Raw genomic sequence first — 15,045 nt, 5'->3', positions numbered from 1 at the left:
TGCTTCCCAGGCAGCTCAGCAGCAAAAAGCACAGATTGTTCTGAGTATCCTCTCCTCCTTCATATTTATTCCGTGTATGCAGCCAGACAGCTTCCTGCTCCCAGCTTTTTGGGAGCGATGCGGGTGTTCAGAGGGGACAGGAGCTGCCTCCTTCTCCCCAAAGCACTTCCCCCACACCCTGTGCCAGCAGATTGCTACCATTGGCCCCTTCCCATGACAGCAAACACGGGGTGCAGGGGCTCCTGAACTTTTATTAATATGTACAGCGTTTTGCTCACATGGAAAATTGATTTTCTTTTTTAAGCACGAAGCATAGTGGTTTTATAACCTTTCTTCTGCTTGACAGAGGCCATTTATAACCTGCCTTCATCACTACCTGTACGAGCTCCAGTCTAACTCATCTTCAAGAAATTCCATAATGCATTTTTAATTGCGAGCTGTTCCTCGGCAAGATTTATGTATTTTCTCAAGGATTGGCCTTTTTGTTGTTGTTTGTGCGCCCGCACGTTTGGTGAGAAGGGATAAATAACGGGAACGGAGCAGAAGAGTGCTTTAATCTGGGTGACAATTTATTGATAGCATTTGCTGCCTGCTGGCTTTTATCTTCTGGGACAAGGAAAGCCAGCTGGAGAGCTGAAATTGAAACTCAGAGCCAGCTCCCTGCTTGTGTGAACCAGCGCTCCTGAGTCACTGGGGCTGCTGTCCCGTCCTCCCCGCTCCTCCATCGCAGAGCAGTTATGGCCACACCACACGAACACGGGGATCTGGGGGTAACATCACCGTGTCCCCTCTCCCCGCAGTGCCCCGAGGACCTGCGGCCCATGAAGGATGGCACCGGCTGCTACGATTACTCCAAAGGCATCGACTGCTCAGACGGCTTCAACGGCGGCTGTGAGCAGCTCTGCCTGCAGCAGACCCTCCCCCTGCCCCACGACCCCTCCTCCAGCACCATCTTCATGTTCTGCGGGTGAGTCCCCCATCCCCACGCTCCCATTTCTCATGCGGGTGCTCTCAGGAGGTGGATGCCCAGCAGGAGGGCTCCTTGCAGAGCTCACTTCCATTGGGCTCCTGCTCTGCCTGAGGGAAAAGCAAACACAGGCGATGGCAGCGGGGTGAGCAGATGCACCCTGCTCTGCTGACGGTACGGTTGGATCTGTGACTCACTGCAAACGTACTCAGAAATTGTACATTGCGTGTTGCAGGGGAGGGGGGGGAGGGTGGAGGATTCGTTTTCTTTCTTTCTTTCCTTTTTTTTCTTTTCCCCCTGCTCTTGTGACTGTCTTAAAATAGAGCTTCATCCCTGATTTTGGCCGCGATCCTATAATCCTACACAACGTAGGAAAATCTCCCCTGCTGCAGGATGCTCTGAAGGCAGCGTGATGCTTAGCAGCCTTCCCTCTGCATGGCCCCAGCAGCCGCCATCCATCAGCCACAGCATCTCGTCCCACCTGGGGCTGTGCATCCATCCCTGTGCCAACACCTGGCAGCGGCCTCGTCCCTGCCTTCATGGGAGGGATTGGGGTGAAGGAGGGGGAAAAGGGTCTCATGGAAAGGAGTTTCTCATGGGAGAGTGGGACAGAAGCACAGAGAGGAATGGGAAAGTGATGGTGACCTGTGGGTGCAGCACAGCTCCCTGAGGAGGAGCTGGCCATGTCAAAAAGCTGCTGTTTGGCTGTTCTTCCCCCCACCCCCCACCCCCTTTATTTTTCTCTTTTATTATTATTGTTTGGTATCACACAGCAGCTGAGTCACCAGCAGAAAGCACGTTGCCTCTGTCATGCCTGAGAGGGGGCTGGAAAGCCATATGGGCACCACCTCTGCAGGGTCAGGGAGCCTGAGTGCAGGACAGGGCCTCTGTCTGAGCCCACAGCGGGCACCAGGGCAGAGCTGGCACTTCAGACATCTGTCCCCAAGGGCAGAGACCTTTTTCCTTGGTTTTGCACAGTCCCTGCTCAAGGCAGGTATCTGTAATTGAATCACATTGCCCCTCAGTTTCCCTCACTGTGGGAGGTGAGTGCCTGCCTTACCCACACGGTGCTTGACAGCAGGAGCAAGGAACGAGGGAGCAGCCACGCTAGAGCTGCGTCCTTGCAGGAGGGCACTGATGTGAGGAAAAAGGGGAAGCAGCTCCAGGTTTGGCTTTGCTCTTGGCTGGGGAGCATCGGAGCACTGTAGCTGCATCAGAGGGCACTGGGGGCTGTGGGAAGGAGTGATGTGCTCAGCTCTGCTTGGCAGCATGCAGTGATTCCCAGGGGCTGAGGTTGAGATCCAGGTCAGGGATCCAGGCTTGGGGTCTGGTTGAGGTCAGGGTCCCTCTGATGCAGCTTGTGGTCTTGCAGGTGTGTGGAGGAGTACAAGCTGGCCCCTGATGGCAAGTCCTGCCTCATGCTGTCCGACATCTGCGAGGGCCCCAAGTGCCTGAAGTCGGATGCCAAGTTCAACGACACACTCTTTGGGGAGATGCTGCACGGCTACAACAACAGGAGCCAACACGTCAACCAGGGCCAGGTGTTCCAGATGACTTTCAGGTACGGCCCCACTCTGCTTCTCATCCAGGGGAACACCAAGGTGGGCAGATGGGACCAAGGTCTGGTGGTGCAGGGGCAGCAGCTCTGACAGATTGGCCAGCAGATATTTGGGGAAGAGAGCACAAGGGCAGCAGGCTTGCATGGTTTTCCTGTTTGTTCATTCTTCCTGCATAGGATTTCCCTGTGCTGGTGGATGTCCCTTTGGCCAAGTGCTTTGATGGACTTTTCTCTGCCTTGTTGTCCCATGAGTGTTGATATATTCCATCTTCACCACATCCTGCAATGAGTTCTGCCATGTAATCACACGTGCCATGAAAAAGAATTGCCTTATGGGAGTGAGTTCTGGGAGAAGCTGTGGCAGTGGCTTAACAAGAAACAACACTGACAAAGTGAAGTGAGATGAGTGTCACGTATCACGGGGTGTCCTCAGGCAGTATCTCTCACTGCCCCTGGGGGACTTCAAGAATGGTGGAGATGTGGCACTGAGGGACACGGTCAGGACCATGGTGGGGTGGGTTGGGGTTGGACTTGGGCATCTCAGAGGTCTTTTTGAACCTTTATGGTTCTGTGATCCTGGGTGTCGGGAGAGCAGAGAAGGGCTTCCATGTGGTTTTTTTCACCTCTACTGAATGTAGCCACATTTTGAGTGGGTGCAAACCTAAGTGGACCTATGAATTTCACAGCACTTGTGCTGAGCAGTGTCAGGAGAGGACTCAGCTGGGAGCACTCAGCCCATATTCTGCCCAGACCTCACTCTTGTGCAGCATCTGCAGCACACCAAGGTTTTTGTCCTTATTCGGGCACTGAGACCTCGTTGCTGCCTGTGATTTCAGCTGAGTTGTGGGTGCTTACTGCCTCTGGCCTTGCTGCTTTGCTGGGTACTTCTTTCCCTGCTGAGTGTGAAAGCCTTCCTAGCTATGAATTCACACTGAACTCTGCCCTTCTGCTCCGGGGATGGCAGATGAATTACGGGCTCCACCAGCAGCGAGGCGTGCAGAAAGCGGCAGCCAGCAGAGTGCTGGGAGCCAACAGAGCTGCAGCCTTTGCTGGAAGTGAGAATTGACAGCACGCAAAGGCAATTTTCCCTGCAGGCTCCTCTCTGCTTTCTCTCCCTCTCTCGTGCTGCAGGTCTGTGGGTCCTTCAGAGCAGAGATCCGTAGAGCTGCAATGTTTCATGAGCTCCAAGGTCGAGCGGGTGTGAGGGGTCCGTAAGCTTCCCAAATCAGGGAGCTGCCCAGCTCAGATGGGGCACCCCAACCCCAGCCCTGTGGCTCTAACATACAGGTTTCCTGGTCAGAAAGGGCTCTTGGAGACTCATCCTCGTTTCTGAAGCCACAAGTTTTGCTTCCAAAGGGCTTCCAGCACTCGGGGGGCAATGAGAAGGGCTCACCTCCCTGCACGTCTGCATCCCTCCACAGCCCGGCGTGCCGGAGGGCTCTGCGGTAGGAGCACCATTACATCATCCCCTAACAAGGGAAGAGAAGGAGGTTAATGGAGAAGAAATTATTAACTAAAAGATGTAATTTGCCTCTGATTTTCATAGATATTCAAGAACCTCTCTGAGCATTAAGACACCAGCTGTTAGAGAAGCCCTTAATTTGGTGCATTTGAAACATAGCAGGAAGCTGCCTAATACCAGGGATTAAAAGCCTGTTTCTGCAAAGTAGGAGCAAGAACCTGCTATCAGAACAAGGGGCTGAGTATTTTAGAGGGATTTATAGCCGCCGGGATCCTTTAGCTATGCAGATGTGACAGTTCTCTGAATGGCGTCTGCTTCCCATGTTGCTCCATCTTCAGTGTCTTTAATAAATAGGATATTCTGGATCCGCCCGGCCTGTCAGCGTGGTGCTGGGAGGGAGCCTTTGTGCTGGAGGCAGCGGTGCCTCTCGCAGAGTGTCCTGAGCAATGCCCCTAGAGTTACAGCAGCACTTCCACCCCATCGGGGCTGGGTGGTCCCTCGGCCACCCAACAGCCTGCAGAGATCATAGAAGCACAGAATGGCTTGGGTTGGATGGGACTGTACAGATCAGTGCGATCCAGATGCCAAGCTGGGGGAGCGCTGCTGGCTGTTGTTTTGTCTGTAGTGGATTGAGTTGCTCAGCAGACTTGGAGAAGCGAGAGTAGAGGTTTCTGCTTGGAGGAGTTCTCCACATCGCTGCTGCTGTTGCTGTTTTATTGCAGGCACTTCTGTTTTCTGGGCACCCTTTTCTATTTTTAGCATTTCCTTCTCTTTGGCCAAGTGCTGTGCAGTGTTCATAACTACACGGGATCAGAGCTGATCTATTCCAGTCACACCTCTGGGTTTAGCCGGGAGCTCAGCACTGGCTCCAACTCACTAAAGATGAGATTAGAGCGATTTTCCCCCCTTTGCCTCCCAACAGGGCAGAGCCTGAACTCCACACGGTGCCCAAATCACCGGGGGACGATTTTCCAAATGGATTGTTTGTTACTTCCTTATCTGCTTGGTGCCATCTCTTTGCCACAGGGGAATAGAGATTTTTGTTTAAGAGATGTTTGCAGTTTCAGACTGTTGCTTTTATGCCATTAATATGTAGAAAACCCAAATTACTACCCGCAGAGCAAGCTTTGCTTGCTAGCTTATTGCTGCATGGCAAATGGGATGATGGAGCCCACACGCCTCGCCCTGCTCCCTGCCTGTTGCAGCTTCTGGCTCTTGCCCCAGAGCATCACCCTGCAAAGCAGGGAGCAGCTCCTGTCCACCTGTCGTGCCATGGGGGTCCCCCAATGAGCCCTCCTAAGCTTTGATGCATTGAAGTTCCTAGATGATGGGGCAGAGAAGTGACTGAAATGGCTCCAGGGAGGAGAAGGGTACACATTTGGTGGCTGCAGTGGGGAGAGGATTGGTGGCGATGCTCCCTTGCTGCAAAAAAAATTCCTAAACACTGAGTGCTTTCACATTTTCATAGCCAGGGAGGGTGGCTGTAGGGGATGCAGGGCTGCTGGGCCAAGCTGTGCCATGCCAAGCAGCTTCCTGCAGCTCCATTCCCTCTGCAAACCCAACCTTGTAGCCTACAGGAATCCTGCATGGAAAACGGAGCTGCACTTCCTCACTGCTCTGGAGAAGGGAGAGAGAACCACAGTGTACCCCAAGGTGGCAGGGACATAAATGGCTGGTTGGGGCTGCAGAGAGATGGGTGCCCATGTGTGTGTGTGCTGCTGCAGAGCCTCACTGCTGCTGCCAGGCAGCACGCCGGGTCACTGAACCGATGCAGAGAATTGTCATAATATTAATGGGAGTTTGGCAAGTTAATTTTAAATCCGTCGCTCCTTCCTCTCTCCACTTCTCAGCCTTTAATAAACCAGCAGGGTGTGCTGGCAGCCACAACAGAAGCTGCGTTTGGAGACATCCCCAACCCAGGGCTCACCCAGTGCCCACCCATGGGTGCTGTGGGACCAGGTAGGCACACACAGCACCATGGCCATGCGGGGACTGTGCTGGCACGGCCCTTTGGGAGCACCTGGCAGCCCCAGCGAGGCCATCCTGCTGCCCTGCAGCACCACAGACATTAAGTGTATAACTAGTTAAATTAACGCTATTGATTTCTTTTCCTCCTCTTCGAAACCTCGGAGTGCAGCAGTTATAATTGTGCTGTTTATTATTCCCGTGCTGGCAAGCTGTGTGCCAGGCAGTGCCTGAGAGCTGTGTTTACCCATTACCCTTCAGGCCGGGATAACGGATAGATCTCTTTTCCAGTGGCTGCCTCCCATTTCATTCCTCTTTTTATTATTTGTTGCCGCAATTCCATTACCTGTTCACACTCTGAAGCCTGAGACATGCTGGTTGGAAGCAACGATGCCTCTCCAAGGCAGGTTAATGCCTCAGGCCTCGCTCCTATGGAGCTGAACCACGCCGTGCCAACCAGAGCAGGCAGCGGGGCTGTAGGGCTTCGGCAGCTTTGCGAGGCTGAGGTGGGATGCAGTGCTCTGTTCTGTGCCCCACTGCCTGCTCCCAGGGTGCAGTGATCAGGGTTGGAACAGGGAGCAGTGGGCTCAGTTTCCCTGGGGGTATTGCAGAACCACGGAGCTGTGGCACTGAGGGATGTGTGGGGTGGTGGGATGGGCTGGGGTTGGATTTGGGGATGTGAGAGATCTTTTCCATCCTTACTGGCTCTGTGATTCTGTGCCTGGGAGCCACTGCAGGAGCATCCCTGCCTATCACTGTGTGCTGCCACGTGTGGTGGCATTGCTACCCCCACTGGGCTCTTTTATTTTCCACCCCTCACCCTACTGGCCAAATCCCAGCTCCTTTCCTGTGCCTATCAATCCCTTTTCAGAGCCTGTAATGGTTGCACATAGACAAATATTACGTATTTTGAGTGCGTCTGCACTCAAAAGGATAAGCACTGAGATTTAGTCAAGTTCAAGATATAAATGACTAATGCAATTAGCACAGCACCCCATCAGTTAGCTTACTATTGCATCCTGTGTGCATCAGCCCCACTCCATTTCCAAGTTTGCATCCCACAGAGCAGAAGAACAGATTGTGCTGCTTGGAGCTGGTGTTTCCAGCAGTCTGCAGCCACATGCTTTCACACGGGGTTGTTAGCATTTTTTTATTATTGTGGCAAAACAAAAGCCAGCCTGGTGCAAATGATAGCCTATGGACAACGCAGGGGGCTGGGCAGGAGGGAGCAAATTGTTTTTAAACAATACTGATTGAGATGTCAGCAATAGGTGTGGCTTGTGTACTGCTGGTTTTCAGACTCATTCTGTGCCTGGTGGGAATGGGGCTTGAGCAGTGGGGTGGATCAACTTTGGGGAGCGTGGGCACGGCTGACGCAGCTCCTGCTGTCACGTTGCCTCTCTGGGCATGTCCCTGAGCTGATCTGCTGCGTCCCAGTAGCAGCTTAACCCAGCACAGTGCCTGTCTGCTGTTTGGCCATTGCTGGTGGAGCTGCAGCTCATGCCTGGCTGCCATCAGAGCCGCTGCTCCCGAGGGGTGCCAGGGAGCTGCTGCCATCCCGCTCCCCTCGGCCCTGCAGCACGTCTGTGTCTGTGCAGATGTTTGTATTATCTGCAGCCGATGAAAATATTCATTATCTTGTTAGCTGCTGCGGAGAAGGAAGTTCGGATTTGCATTTTCACAGCTGATCACGCAGCGCAGAGCAGAGCCTGTCACCCACCAGCAGCACTAATTGGGCAGGAGCCCTCCTGCTGCCCCTGCCCACGGGGAGCATGGCCAGGGCAGCTCCAGGAGAGGGGCTGGAAGTAGGCTGTGTGCTGGGAGGGTACTCAGTGCGGAGCTGTGGATGAGGAAGGGGTCAGAATGGGAGAGAAGGGGCACAAACACATACAGGAGGGAATCGACCCCAGGGCACCCTCCTGGTGCTGGCACTGCCATCTTGAGCTGCTGCAGCACCTGGAGCTCCCCTCACACAGGTTGTTGGGGAGCAGCCCTGGAGATGGCCTCGCTGACCTGTTGGCTTTCCCATTGCTGACTTTTATGACGCTAATTATGGTTGGTGTTATTGCATACTTAATCTGCTTTCTTAAGAGATGGGGTAGAGATTGGTTTTACAATAATAACAGCTCAGATTCATAGAGTGCAGTGCGTCCCAGGGGGTCCTTGCTGGCTTTATAGCCTTACAGCAGTGCAGAGGAATCACTCCTCTTCCCTGCTCTGACACAGGACACAGCTGCTCCTGGGTGTGTGGCAACTGCACAGCTTTGAGCTGTGATAGCTGAGGCTCCCAGCACACTGTGTGCAGCTCCTTGGCAGCCATGAATGAGGCACGTCCAAGAGCAGGTTCCTGCTTGCACCATGGACACTGCTGCAGCTGCACCTCTACTCTTCATCAGTGCCAGCACAACACTGGAGCTTTCCCACCCAGGGGCTACATCAGCCCACTGTGGCTCCTGGCTGCAGGCAATGCACGCAGCAGCATGGGGACATTTGAGTTGAGCCAAGCTGAGCCATGCCTGCTTTCTGCCAGCAGCATAGTGGACCCAGCTCCTCATCCCCAGCCTCCACCGATGCTTATGTGTGTGAATGGAGCCTCCCGTGGGCTGCTGAGCTCTATAACCATTGCCTGGAGGCAGGAGCTCGGGGTATTTGTGCCATCTCGTTGCCCCAGTGTGGATTGGAGAAGCTGTGGAGGCACCCGTTGCATGCAGAGCAGCACAAAGCACAACTCTGTGCATGCACCCCAGTGCTGAGCATTACCGGAGGGCAGCAGCAAGCAGCTGGCAAGTGTGACAGCACTGCCATTTGTCATTAGGTGTGATGGCACACAGAGGAGCTGGGAGAAGGGAAGAGGTGCTCCCAGAGCCTGGTGCAGGGCTGTGCTGTGTCCTTGTGCATTGCTCTGGGAAGATGAGGCACAAAACCTGACCCAAGAAGCACGTTGTTTCATGGCTTCACTAATTAACTTTGCATATAGCGATGCAACTTTGCAGACACAGTGGCAAATTTCAGCTCATTAACCATATGGCCTCAGCTGCCTGGTGGAGCCAGGGAGAAACTGTTTTGGGCCACATCCTGCACTCAGGGCTGCCCCACAGGGATGGGGCTCCTGTGGGCACCAGGACTGGCCCCACATATGGATCTGTGCTGGCACACAGCAGCCGTTACATGGAGGGAACACGGGCGACTGAACAGCACTGAAATGCCTTTGTCAGAGTGCCAACATATGCAGTGCATGGTGATATTACAGCCCTGCCGCTGCCTGTGGCTGTTTTTCCTCTGCTTCTAATGACTAATAGAGAGAAGACGAAACAATTTCTATTAGTTTCTCCCACGCTGCAGTGGGTTTCTTATTTTCCAAACCTCATTAGGGTTTGTAATACCGCGGTGGTAGTCAAGAGCAGTCCGAGTCACCCTAGGGCAAAAGAAGAGCTGAAGAGATAGGATGTGCAGCCCGGGCTCAGCGCTGCTCCTGGCTCACATCCAGGGGCCCTTCTGATTCCTTTCCAAACACTTACGCCTTATCTCCATCTTAAAGGTTAATGATGAAGCTTAGGAGAAAAAAATGCTGAAGATCAATTGTTATAGAAATGGATGTGTGCACTGGGCAGAGAGCTGGGGCTGCATTCACATTGGAATGGCAGTGTGTGTGGTTCCTGGCAGGCTGTAGCAGTGTGGGGCTGTGCCTTTCAGGGGCTCTGACCCCAATCCTGCAGGCACTGCATGTGCATTGGGCACCTGCCTCGCGCCGGCTCCTTGGGAAGTCCCAGCGTGCAGTCCTGGCTCCTGTGAAGTCAGTGGGAGTTCTGTTATTTGTTGCCTCGTTACAAATAAGCCTAATGAAAGCAGCAGGCTTGGAGCTGCTTGAGCAACACTCAGGAGATGATTGCAAACAGCGCCCAAACCAAACGGCGGGAGGGGAGCTGCGAGGCGTGCAAACCCCAGCTGATGGCACTGCCTCCCCATGCTGCTGCAGGATGGCTGTCTGTCCGTCTGTCTGACTGCACGACACCTTCCCACCCAACTCAGTGAGCCACAACTGGCTGAGCTGTGGAGCCGGCGAGGTCAGCCCTGCAGCTGTGAGCCACGGCCGATCCCATGGAGCAGCAGATCCATGGGGCAGAACATCCTCCCATCAGCCCTCTGCCAATGGGCTTCTTCTTCATCAGCCACAGCAGCTTTGGACATCCCCAGGACCTTCCCACCAAGTGAGGGTAGCAATGAGTTTGGCACCAATGGGACCTCCAGGCCCTGCCACCGGGCTGCCGTGCAGCAGGACAGGCACTCTGCTGCTTTTCTCCAGGCCGGGGATGTGTCCACTTTTCCTCACTGCCTTCTCACTCAAACACTTTTTTTTTTTTAATTTTATTTTTCCCCACTTGAAACCTCTTGCAGGAAATCACCTTCGAGCAAAGGTTAAGCACAGGGAATTTCAAACCCGATGGGAATCATCCGTATATTTGCGAAGTTGTGAAAAACAGAGCTTTTGCATGGCAATGTTCTTCCAGCCCCAGTTCCATCATTAAGGCATAAATCCAGCTTTGTAGACCTTCGCTCTGCCTGCTCTGTAGGCACAACGCGTTGCTGTGGGAACCACAACTTTCCGAATTCGTTTTCACTCCGTGCCGTTTCAGCACGTCCCCAACAGGAGCTCCAGTGGGAGAAAGATCCACAGCGTTCTGCAAGGGCTCACCCCCAGGAGATGCGTTGTAGTGAATAAATAAATAGCTGTGTAATGGGGAGCAAGGGGGAGAGTGGGTGGAGGAGGGGAATAATAGGAGGTGAGCAACGGGCGGTGCTGGGTGTGAGGATGTGGGTGCTGGTGGTGGGGTCTGGGGGTTGTGCATGGGGGATTTGCAGGTTTGGAAGTGGTGGGCAGCAGGGAGCTGTGCCCTGTGCTGCTGCACTTCTCCATGCCTGGCAGTGGGATGGCGGTGGGCGCTGCTGCTGGTTTGTGGTGTCGTCACCCATCGTGGGGTCACTAGGCCTGAGGAGGGGACAGGTGGGTGTTCAGACAGTTTGGGGCCACCTGGAGGAGGATGGGGTTCAGGTGGCTGCAGTGCAGGAGAGGTGTGATGCTGCTTGGCATGGGCAGTGTGGAGAATCCATGTCATGGACCAACAGCAGCACTAATGCACCCACAGGGCTTGGCTTACCATGAAGTGACGTCAGTGTTCTTGTCTTCCTCAAGCCCCACATGTGGACATCATTTGTTGCTTGCTATGTCTAGGTGCCCACGTGCCTGCCCACAGTCCTTGCTGGTCCCAGTCTCCCACAGGATGGTTCTGTGGCTCCGAGAGGATGCTGCGAGGCAGAGCGTGGTGCTGAGCACAGCACTGTGCCCGAGGACGAGGAGCACCACGTGTGCCCACCAGCATCCACGAGCGTGCTGCATTCCCAGTGCTTCGTGATTTACCTCCTTGCAGCACCTCAATTTAAATGCTAATTCTCCCCGTGCTGAAAGGCGAAGCAGCTGGTGTGTGGTGTTGGGTGGTTATTGTGCAGGCTGTGCGGCCAGGAAGGATGGCAGTGTGAGGACAGTTGTCTGCACTCCCCCAGCCCCACCGGCCAAGTTTGGGAATTAGAGGAAAGCCCCAGGCCTGGCAAAGCCTCCTTGGTCTCCACTGTGTCCCATCTCGTTAATGGGAGTGGGGGCTCACTGGCATAATGAGCTGCATTTGGACAGCACTGGGCATGGTTTATAAATCATCACTGGTGCCTGAGGTCAGGGAGAAATGTGGGGAGATTTACGGCGTGCTTACCTTCCCCAGAGTGGCTGTGGAAACACGGCACCCTCGTGTCTGTCTCGTAGCAACTCCATAGATCATACTTTGTGCAATTATAAGGAGCCCTTTCCGACCATCCCTGGATCAAGCTGGGCTCTGGTGAGCTCACAGCTGCTCCAGAACTGTTCTCTGAAGGGACGTTGGCTCAAAAGCTGTCATTGAGCAGCCTCAGATCCACTGCACCCTCTCTGTGCCATTGCAGGCCAGAACGAAGCAAGATAAACGAATTCTCGTTGCAGGGGAAGGCATCCTCCCCAACTTCCATAGCAGAGCTGTGCAAAAAGCACAGTCCTCTCATCATTGCTGTGCTGAACATAGCCACCCTGGATGATAATGTGATTAACATTAGTAGCTGTGCTGGCTTAGATAAGGGTAATTAAATCTCATGCTTCAGGGCATCAGCTAATCACTCGCAGGGTCATTTTAATTTATAACTTTTTTCTTTTTTTTTGCCCTTTCCTGAATTTATTTACCCATCCACCACGATGCGCTGTGTGCATCCTCTGTCAGCTCCTCAGCATGTGGCTGCTCTGGGACCTGGGGGCCATGGCCACATCCAAGACAGGCAGAGAACCCTGGCTGCCCCCAGGGAAGCTGCAGATCCGTGGGACCCTGTGGGATGCCCTTGGTCCCTCTGTTGGCTTCCCGCTGGCTGTGTGATAAGTGCTGTAGGGCTGCAGCTCTACACTGCACTGTATCTCAGATTCATGGCGTGATCTTGGGGCTGTTGTTTAAGGTCAGGTTCCCCCCAAAAATCCCCAGTGTTTGTGTGCATTTTCAGAAGGGCAGGAGGACACAGATGCAGCAGGGAAGCACGCTGGGCTGCATGCTTGGGGAATTGGGGCAGCGAGGGAGAAACATTTATCTCTGCAGTGACTCAGGATCTGTCAGCTGCCCCAGTGCATCTCCCTTGCAGGAGTGCTGTGAGTTGATGCCTTGGGTCAGTGTGCATTCCTGAGCAGTAGTGGTGTGAGGTGCTGGAGGCAGGACGAGAGGCAGGAGGATGCTGCAGGGACCTGGGAGCAGATCAGTGTGCTGCTTCTTCCCCTGATCCCACCGGAATACACAGGGCTTGGTGGGCATCTGCGGGCCCAGAGGGCACGAGCACGGCGCTGCTGCATCCCTCCCAGCTCTCCCCTGTGGTTCTGACAGAGCCCAGAGCATCGTGGTTCTGCTCCATGCTTCCAGTGGGTGCAGAAACTGTTGGTTTGTGCATGGAGGGCGAGGGTAACCGCAGGGTTATTAATAAAGAAGAGAGGAAGAGGAGCTGCAGCCCTCTGCCGGCTGCTGGCCCTCAGCACACTGCCCAGCTTGCTGCGGTCAGAGAGTGCTTTTGGCTGTTCCCCCCTCAGCCCTCCCCAGCACGGTGGGTGAGGTGGCAGCACGGTGGCTCTGCGGTGCCTGCCGTCACCCAGCGTGGTCACAGCGGTGGCACACAGCAGGATGTGTGCAGTGGTGCTGAGCTGCACCCCGGGAGAGAAGCAGCTTAGGGTCAGGGAGGGGAGCAGATGCAAAAAAGTGCCGTTGCACTGCTGAAATTTGGGCTTTGAACACTGCTGTGAGCATCTGCACACCCAGGTCTGTATGCACAGGACCCACTTGCACTTGGCCCTTGTTTTTCCCCAACCTTTGGACTGCAGAGCAGTTAAAGCAAATGGCATTACAGCAAGCAGCACTGCAGAGCACGGCTTTTTGGTAAATACCTTTTTGCAGAGGCGTCAGCAGTGACCAGCAGCTGTGCATACAGATGGGCCTCACACTGCTTGCACTGCTCCTGCTCCTCAGCACAGCCCCTGCCCCCACTGGGACAGTGTCCCCAGTGTCCCCTCCTCCCTGTGCAACACACAGGGCTGGGCACACCTCTGCTGCCTGTCCCTTGCTGTCACTTGTGGGTGACACGCTGTCACACTGCAGGCTGAGCTGTGTCCCACACGTAACATGTCTTCTCTCCCAGGTGTAGAGAATGCACTGGGATTGCAGTTCCCCATTTGCATTGCTCAGGGCTTAAAACAGCAAATCACTGCTCTGCCACTGGGGATCCCCTGTGTGATCAATGGGAGATTGTGAGCGCACGTGTGAGCAAGAGGTTTTTCCCTGCAGACAAATAAAACACTTTTTTTCCCTGGCAGTGACTGCAGTGAAGCTCCTGAGATTCCATCAGGTGCTGGAAGCTTTGAGATGTGGGGTGGGGAGGTGCATCCCCTGCTCTCCTCCTACATCCCTGTGTGCTGTTCTGGCTGCATCCAACCTGGAGCAGTGGGGAGGTTCCAGGAGGTGCTGCACCAGTGTCATACCAGCACCTGTGGAGATGGACATGTCCCTCCAAGCAGGATGTCAGAGCATCCCCTGAGTGTGGATGGGTGCAGGAGGGCTGGGTAGGGCTGGTGGGGGCCAAAGCCAGAGCTAATGGGAGGAAATCAGCTCAGAGAGAGGGCAGGCAGTGCCAGCCTGAGGGCTGACCTGGTTCTGCAGGAACCTCCTCGTTTTGTTGTATCTCTGGGAGGATGCAGAGCCTCCTGGCCTATATTCTGTCTCTAAGATCAATATTGAACATCTCCCCTCCTGCGTTCCCTATGCAAGTGCAGGCTTTGCCAGGAGGGGCTCGTCTCGCAGCCCTGTCTGCTCACCATTTCAAATAATTTCTGTGCTATAGTTGTTCTAGAAACAATTCATTAGGGGCCTATTATACAATGTTACACCTGCTAAGGTTAGGAAAGATCCCACAAATGGTGAATTTGCAGCCTGAGCTGCGCTCTTTGGCTTTTTCTGGCATCTGCCTGTACATTGACTTTTTTGTGACCATGCTCCCTGGAGCAGAGCCGTGCCCGTGGCACTGCTGGGTGAGCAGCACGAAGCTGCACATGATGAGACGTGAGCAAATTAGGCTGCTTTCCTCTCAACGCTGCCTGCCATCCCTCCCACAGCACACTTTGGGAATCCAGGCCAAAAGCAGCAGGCAGGTCCCCAGACTGGCGGCGGTTCTGCTGTAAGCAGAGAGCTGCAGCTCTGGGGAGCTCGTTAAGCATCACCTCGCAGCCTGCTGACGGGGCAGAGAGAAAACCCCATCCTTGCTAGGACTGCTCCCAGGAACCCACCTGGAGGTGTCCCTCGGCCGTGCCGCCCGGCCGCAGCCTGCATCCTTGCTTTGCAGTTGTCTTTTTCTCTCCGCAGGGAGAACAACTTCATCAAGGACTTCCCGCAGCTGGCTGATGGGCTGCTGGTCATCCCGCTGCCCGTGGAGGAGCAGTGCCGTGGGGTGCTGTCTGAGCCCCTGCCCGACCTCCAGCTCCTCACTGGTAAGAGCCAG

The 15,045-nt window shown here is 54.4% G+C and overlaps 1 protein-coding gene across 4 annotated transcripts in view; it reads left to right on the top strand.

Moving 5' to 3' along the window:
* ASTN2 (astrotactin 2) overlaps positions 1 to 15,045 on the top strand; it is a 264,246-nt gene that overhangs the window by 138,046 nt on the left and 111,155 nt on the right. For all 4 annotated transcript variants that reach the window (XM_048965614.1, XM_048965611.1, XM_048965613.1 and 1 more), the window contains 3 exons: positions 801 to 967; positions 2,340 to 2,528; positions 14,910 to 15,034. In XM_048965614.1, coding sequence (XP_048821571.1) covers positions 801 to 967; positions 2,340 to 2,528; positions 14,910 to 15,034 — 481 coding nt within the window. The remainder of the gene's footprint in view (positions 1 to 800; positions 968 to 2,339; positions 2,529 to 14,909; positions 15,035 to 15,045) is intronic.

This window comes from Lagopus muta, chromosome 19, assembly GCF_023343835.1.
Source record: "Lagopus muta isolate bLagMut1 chromosome 19, bLagMut1 primary, whole genome shotgun sequence".
NCBI classification, from domain to species: domain Eukaryota; kingdom Metazoa; phylum Chordata; class Aves; order Galliformes; family Phasianidae; genus Lagopus; species Lagopus muta.
Note: the sequence above shows the minus strand (reverse complement) of the source record. Positions and strands in the feature narration are given on the sequence as shown.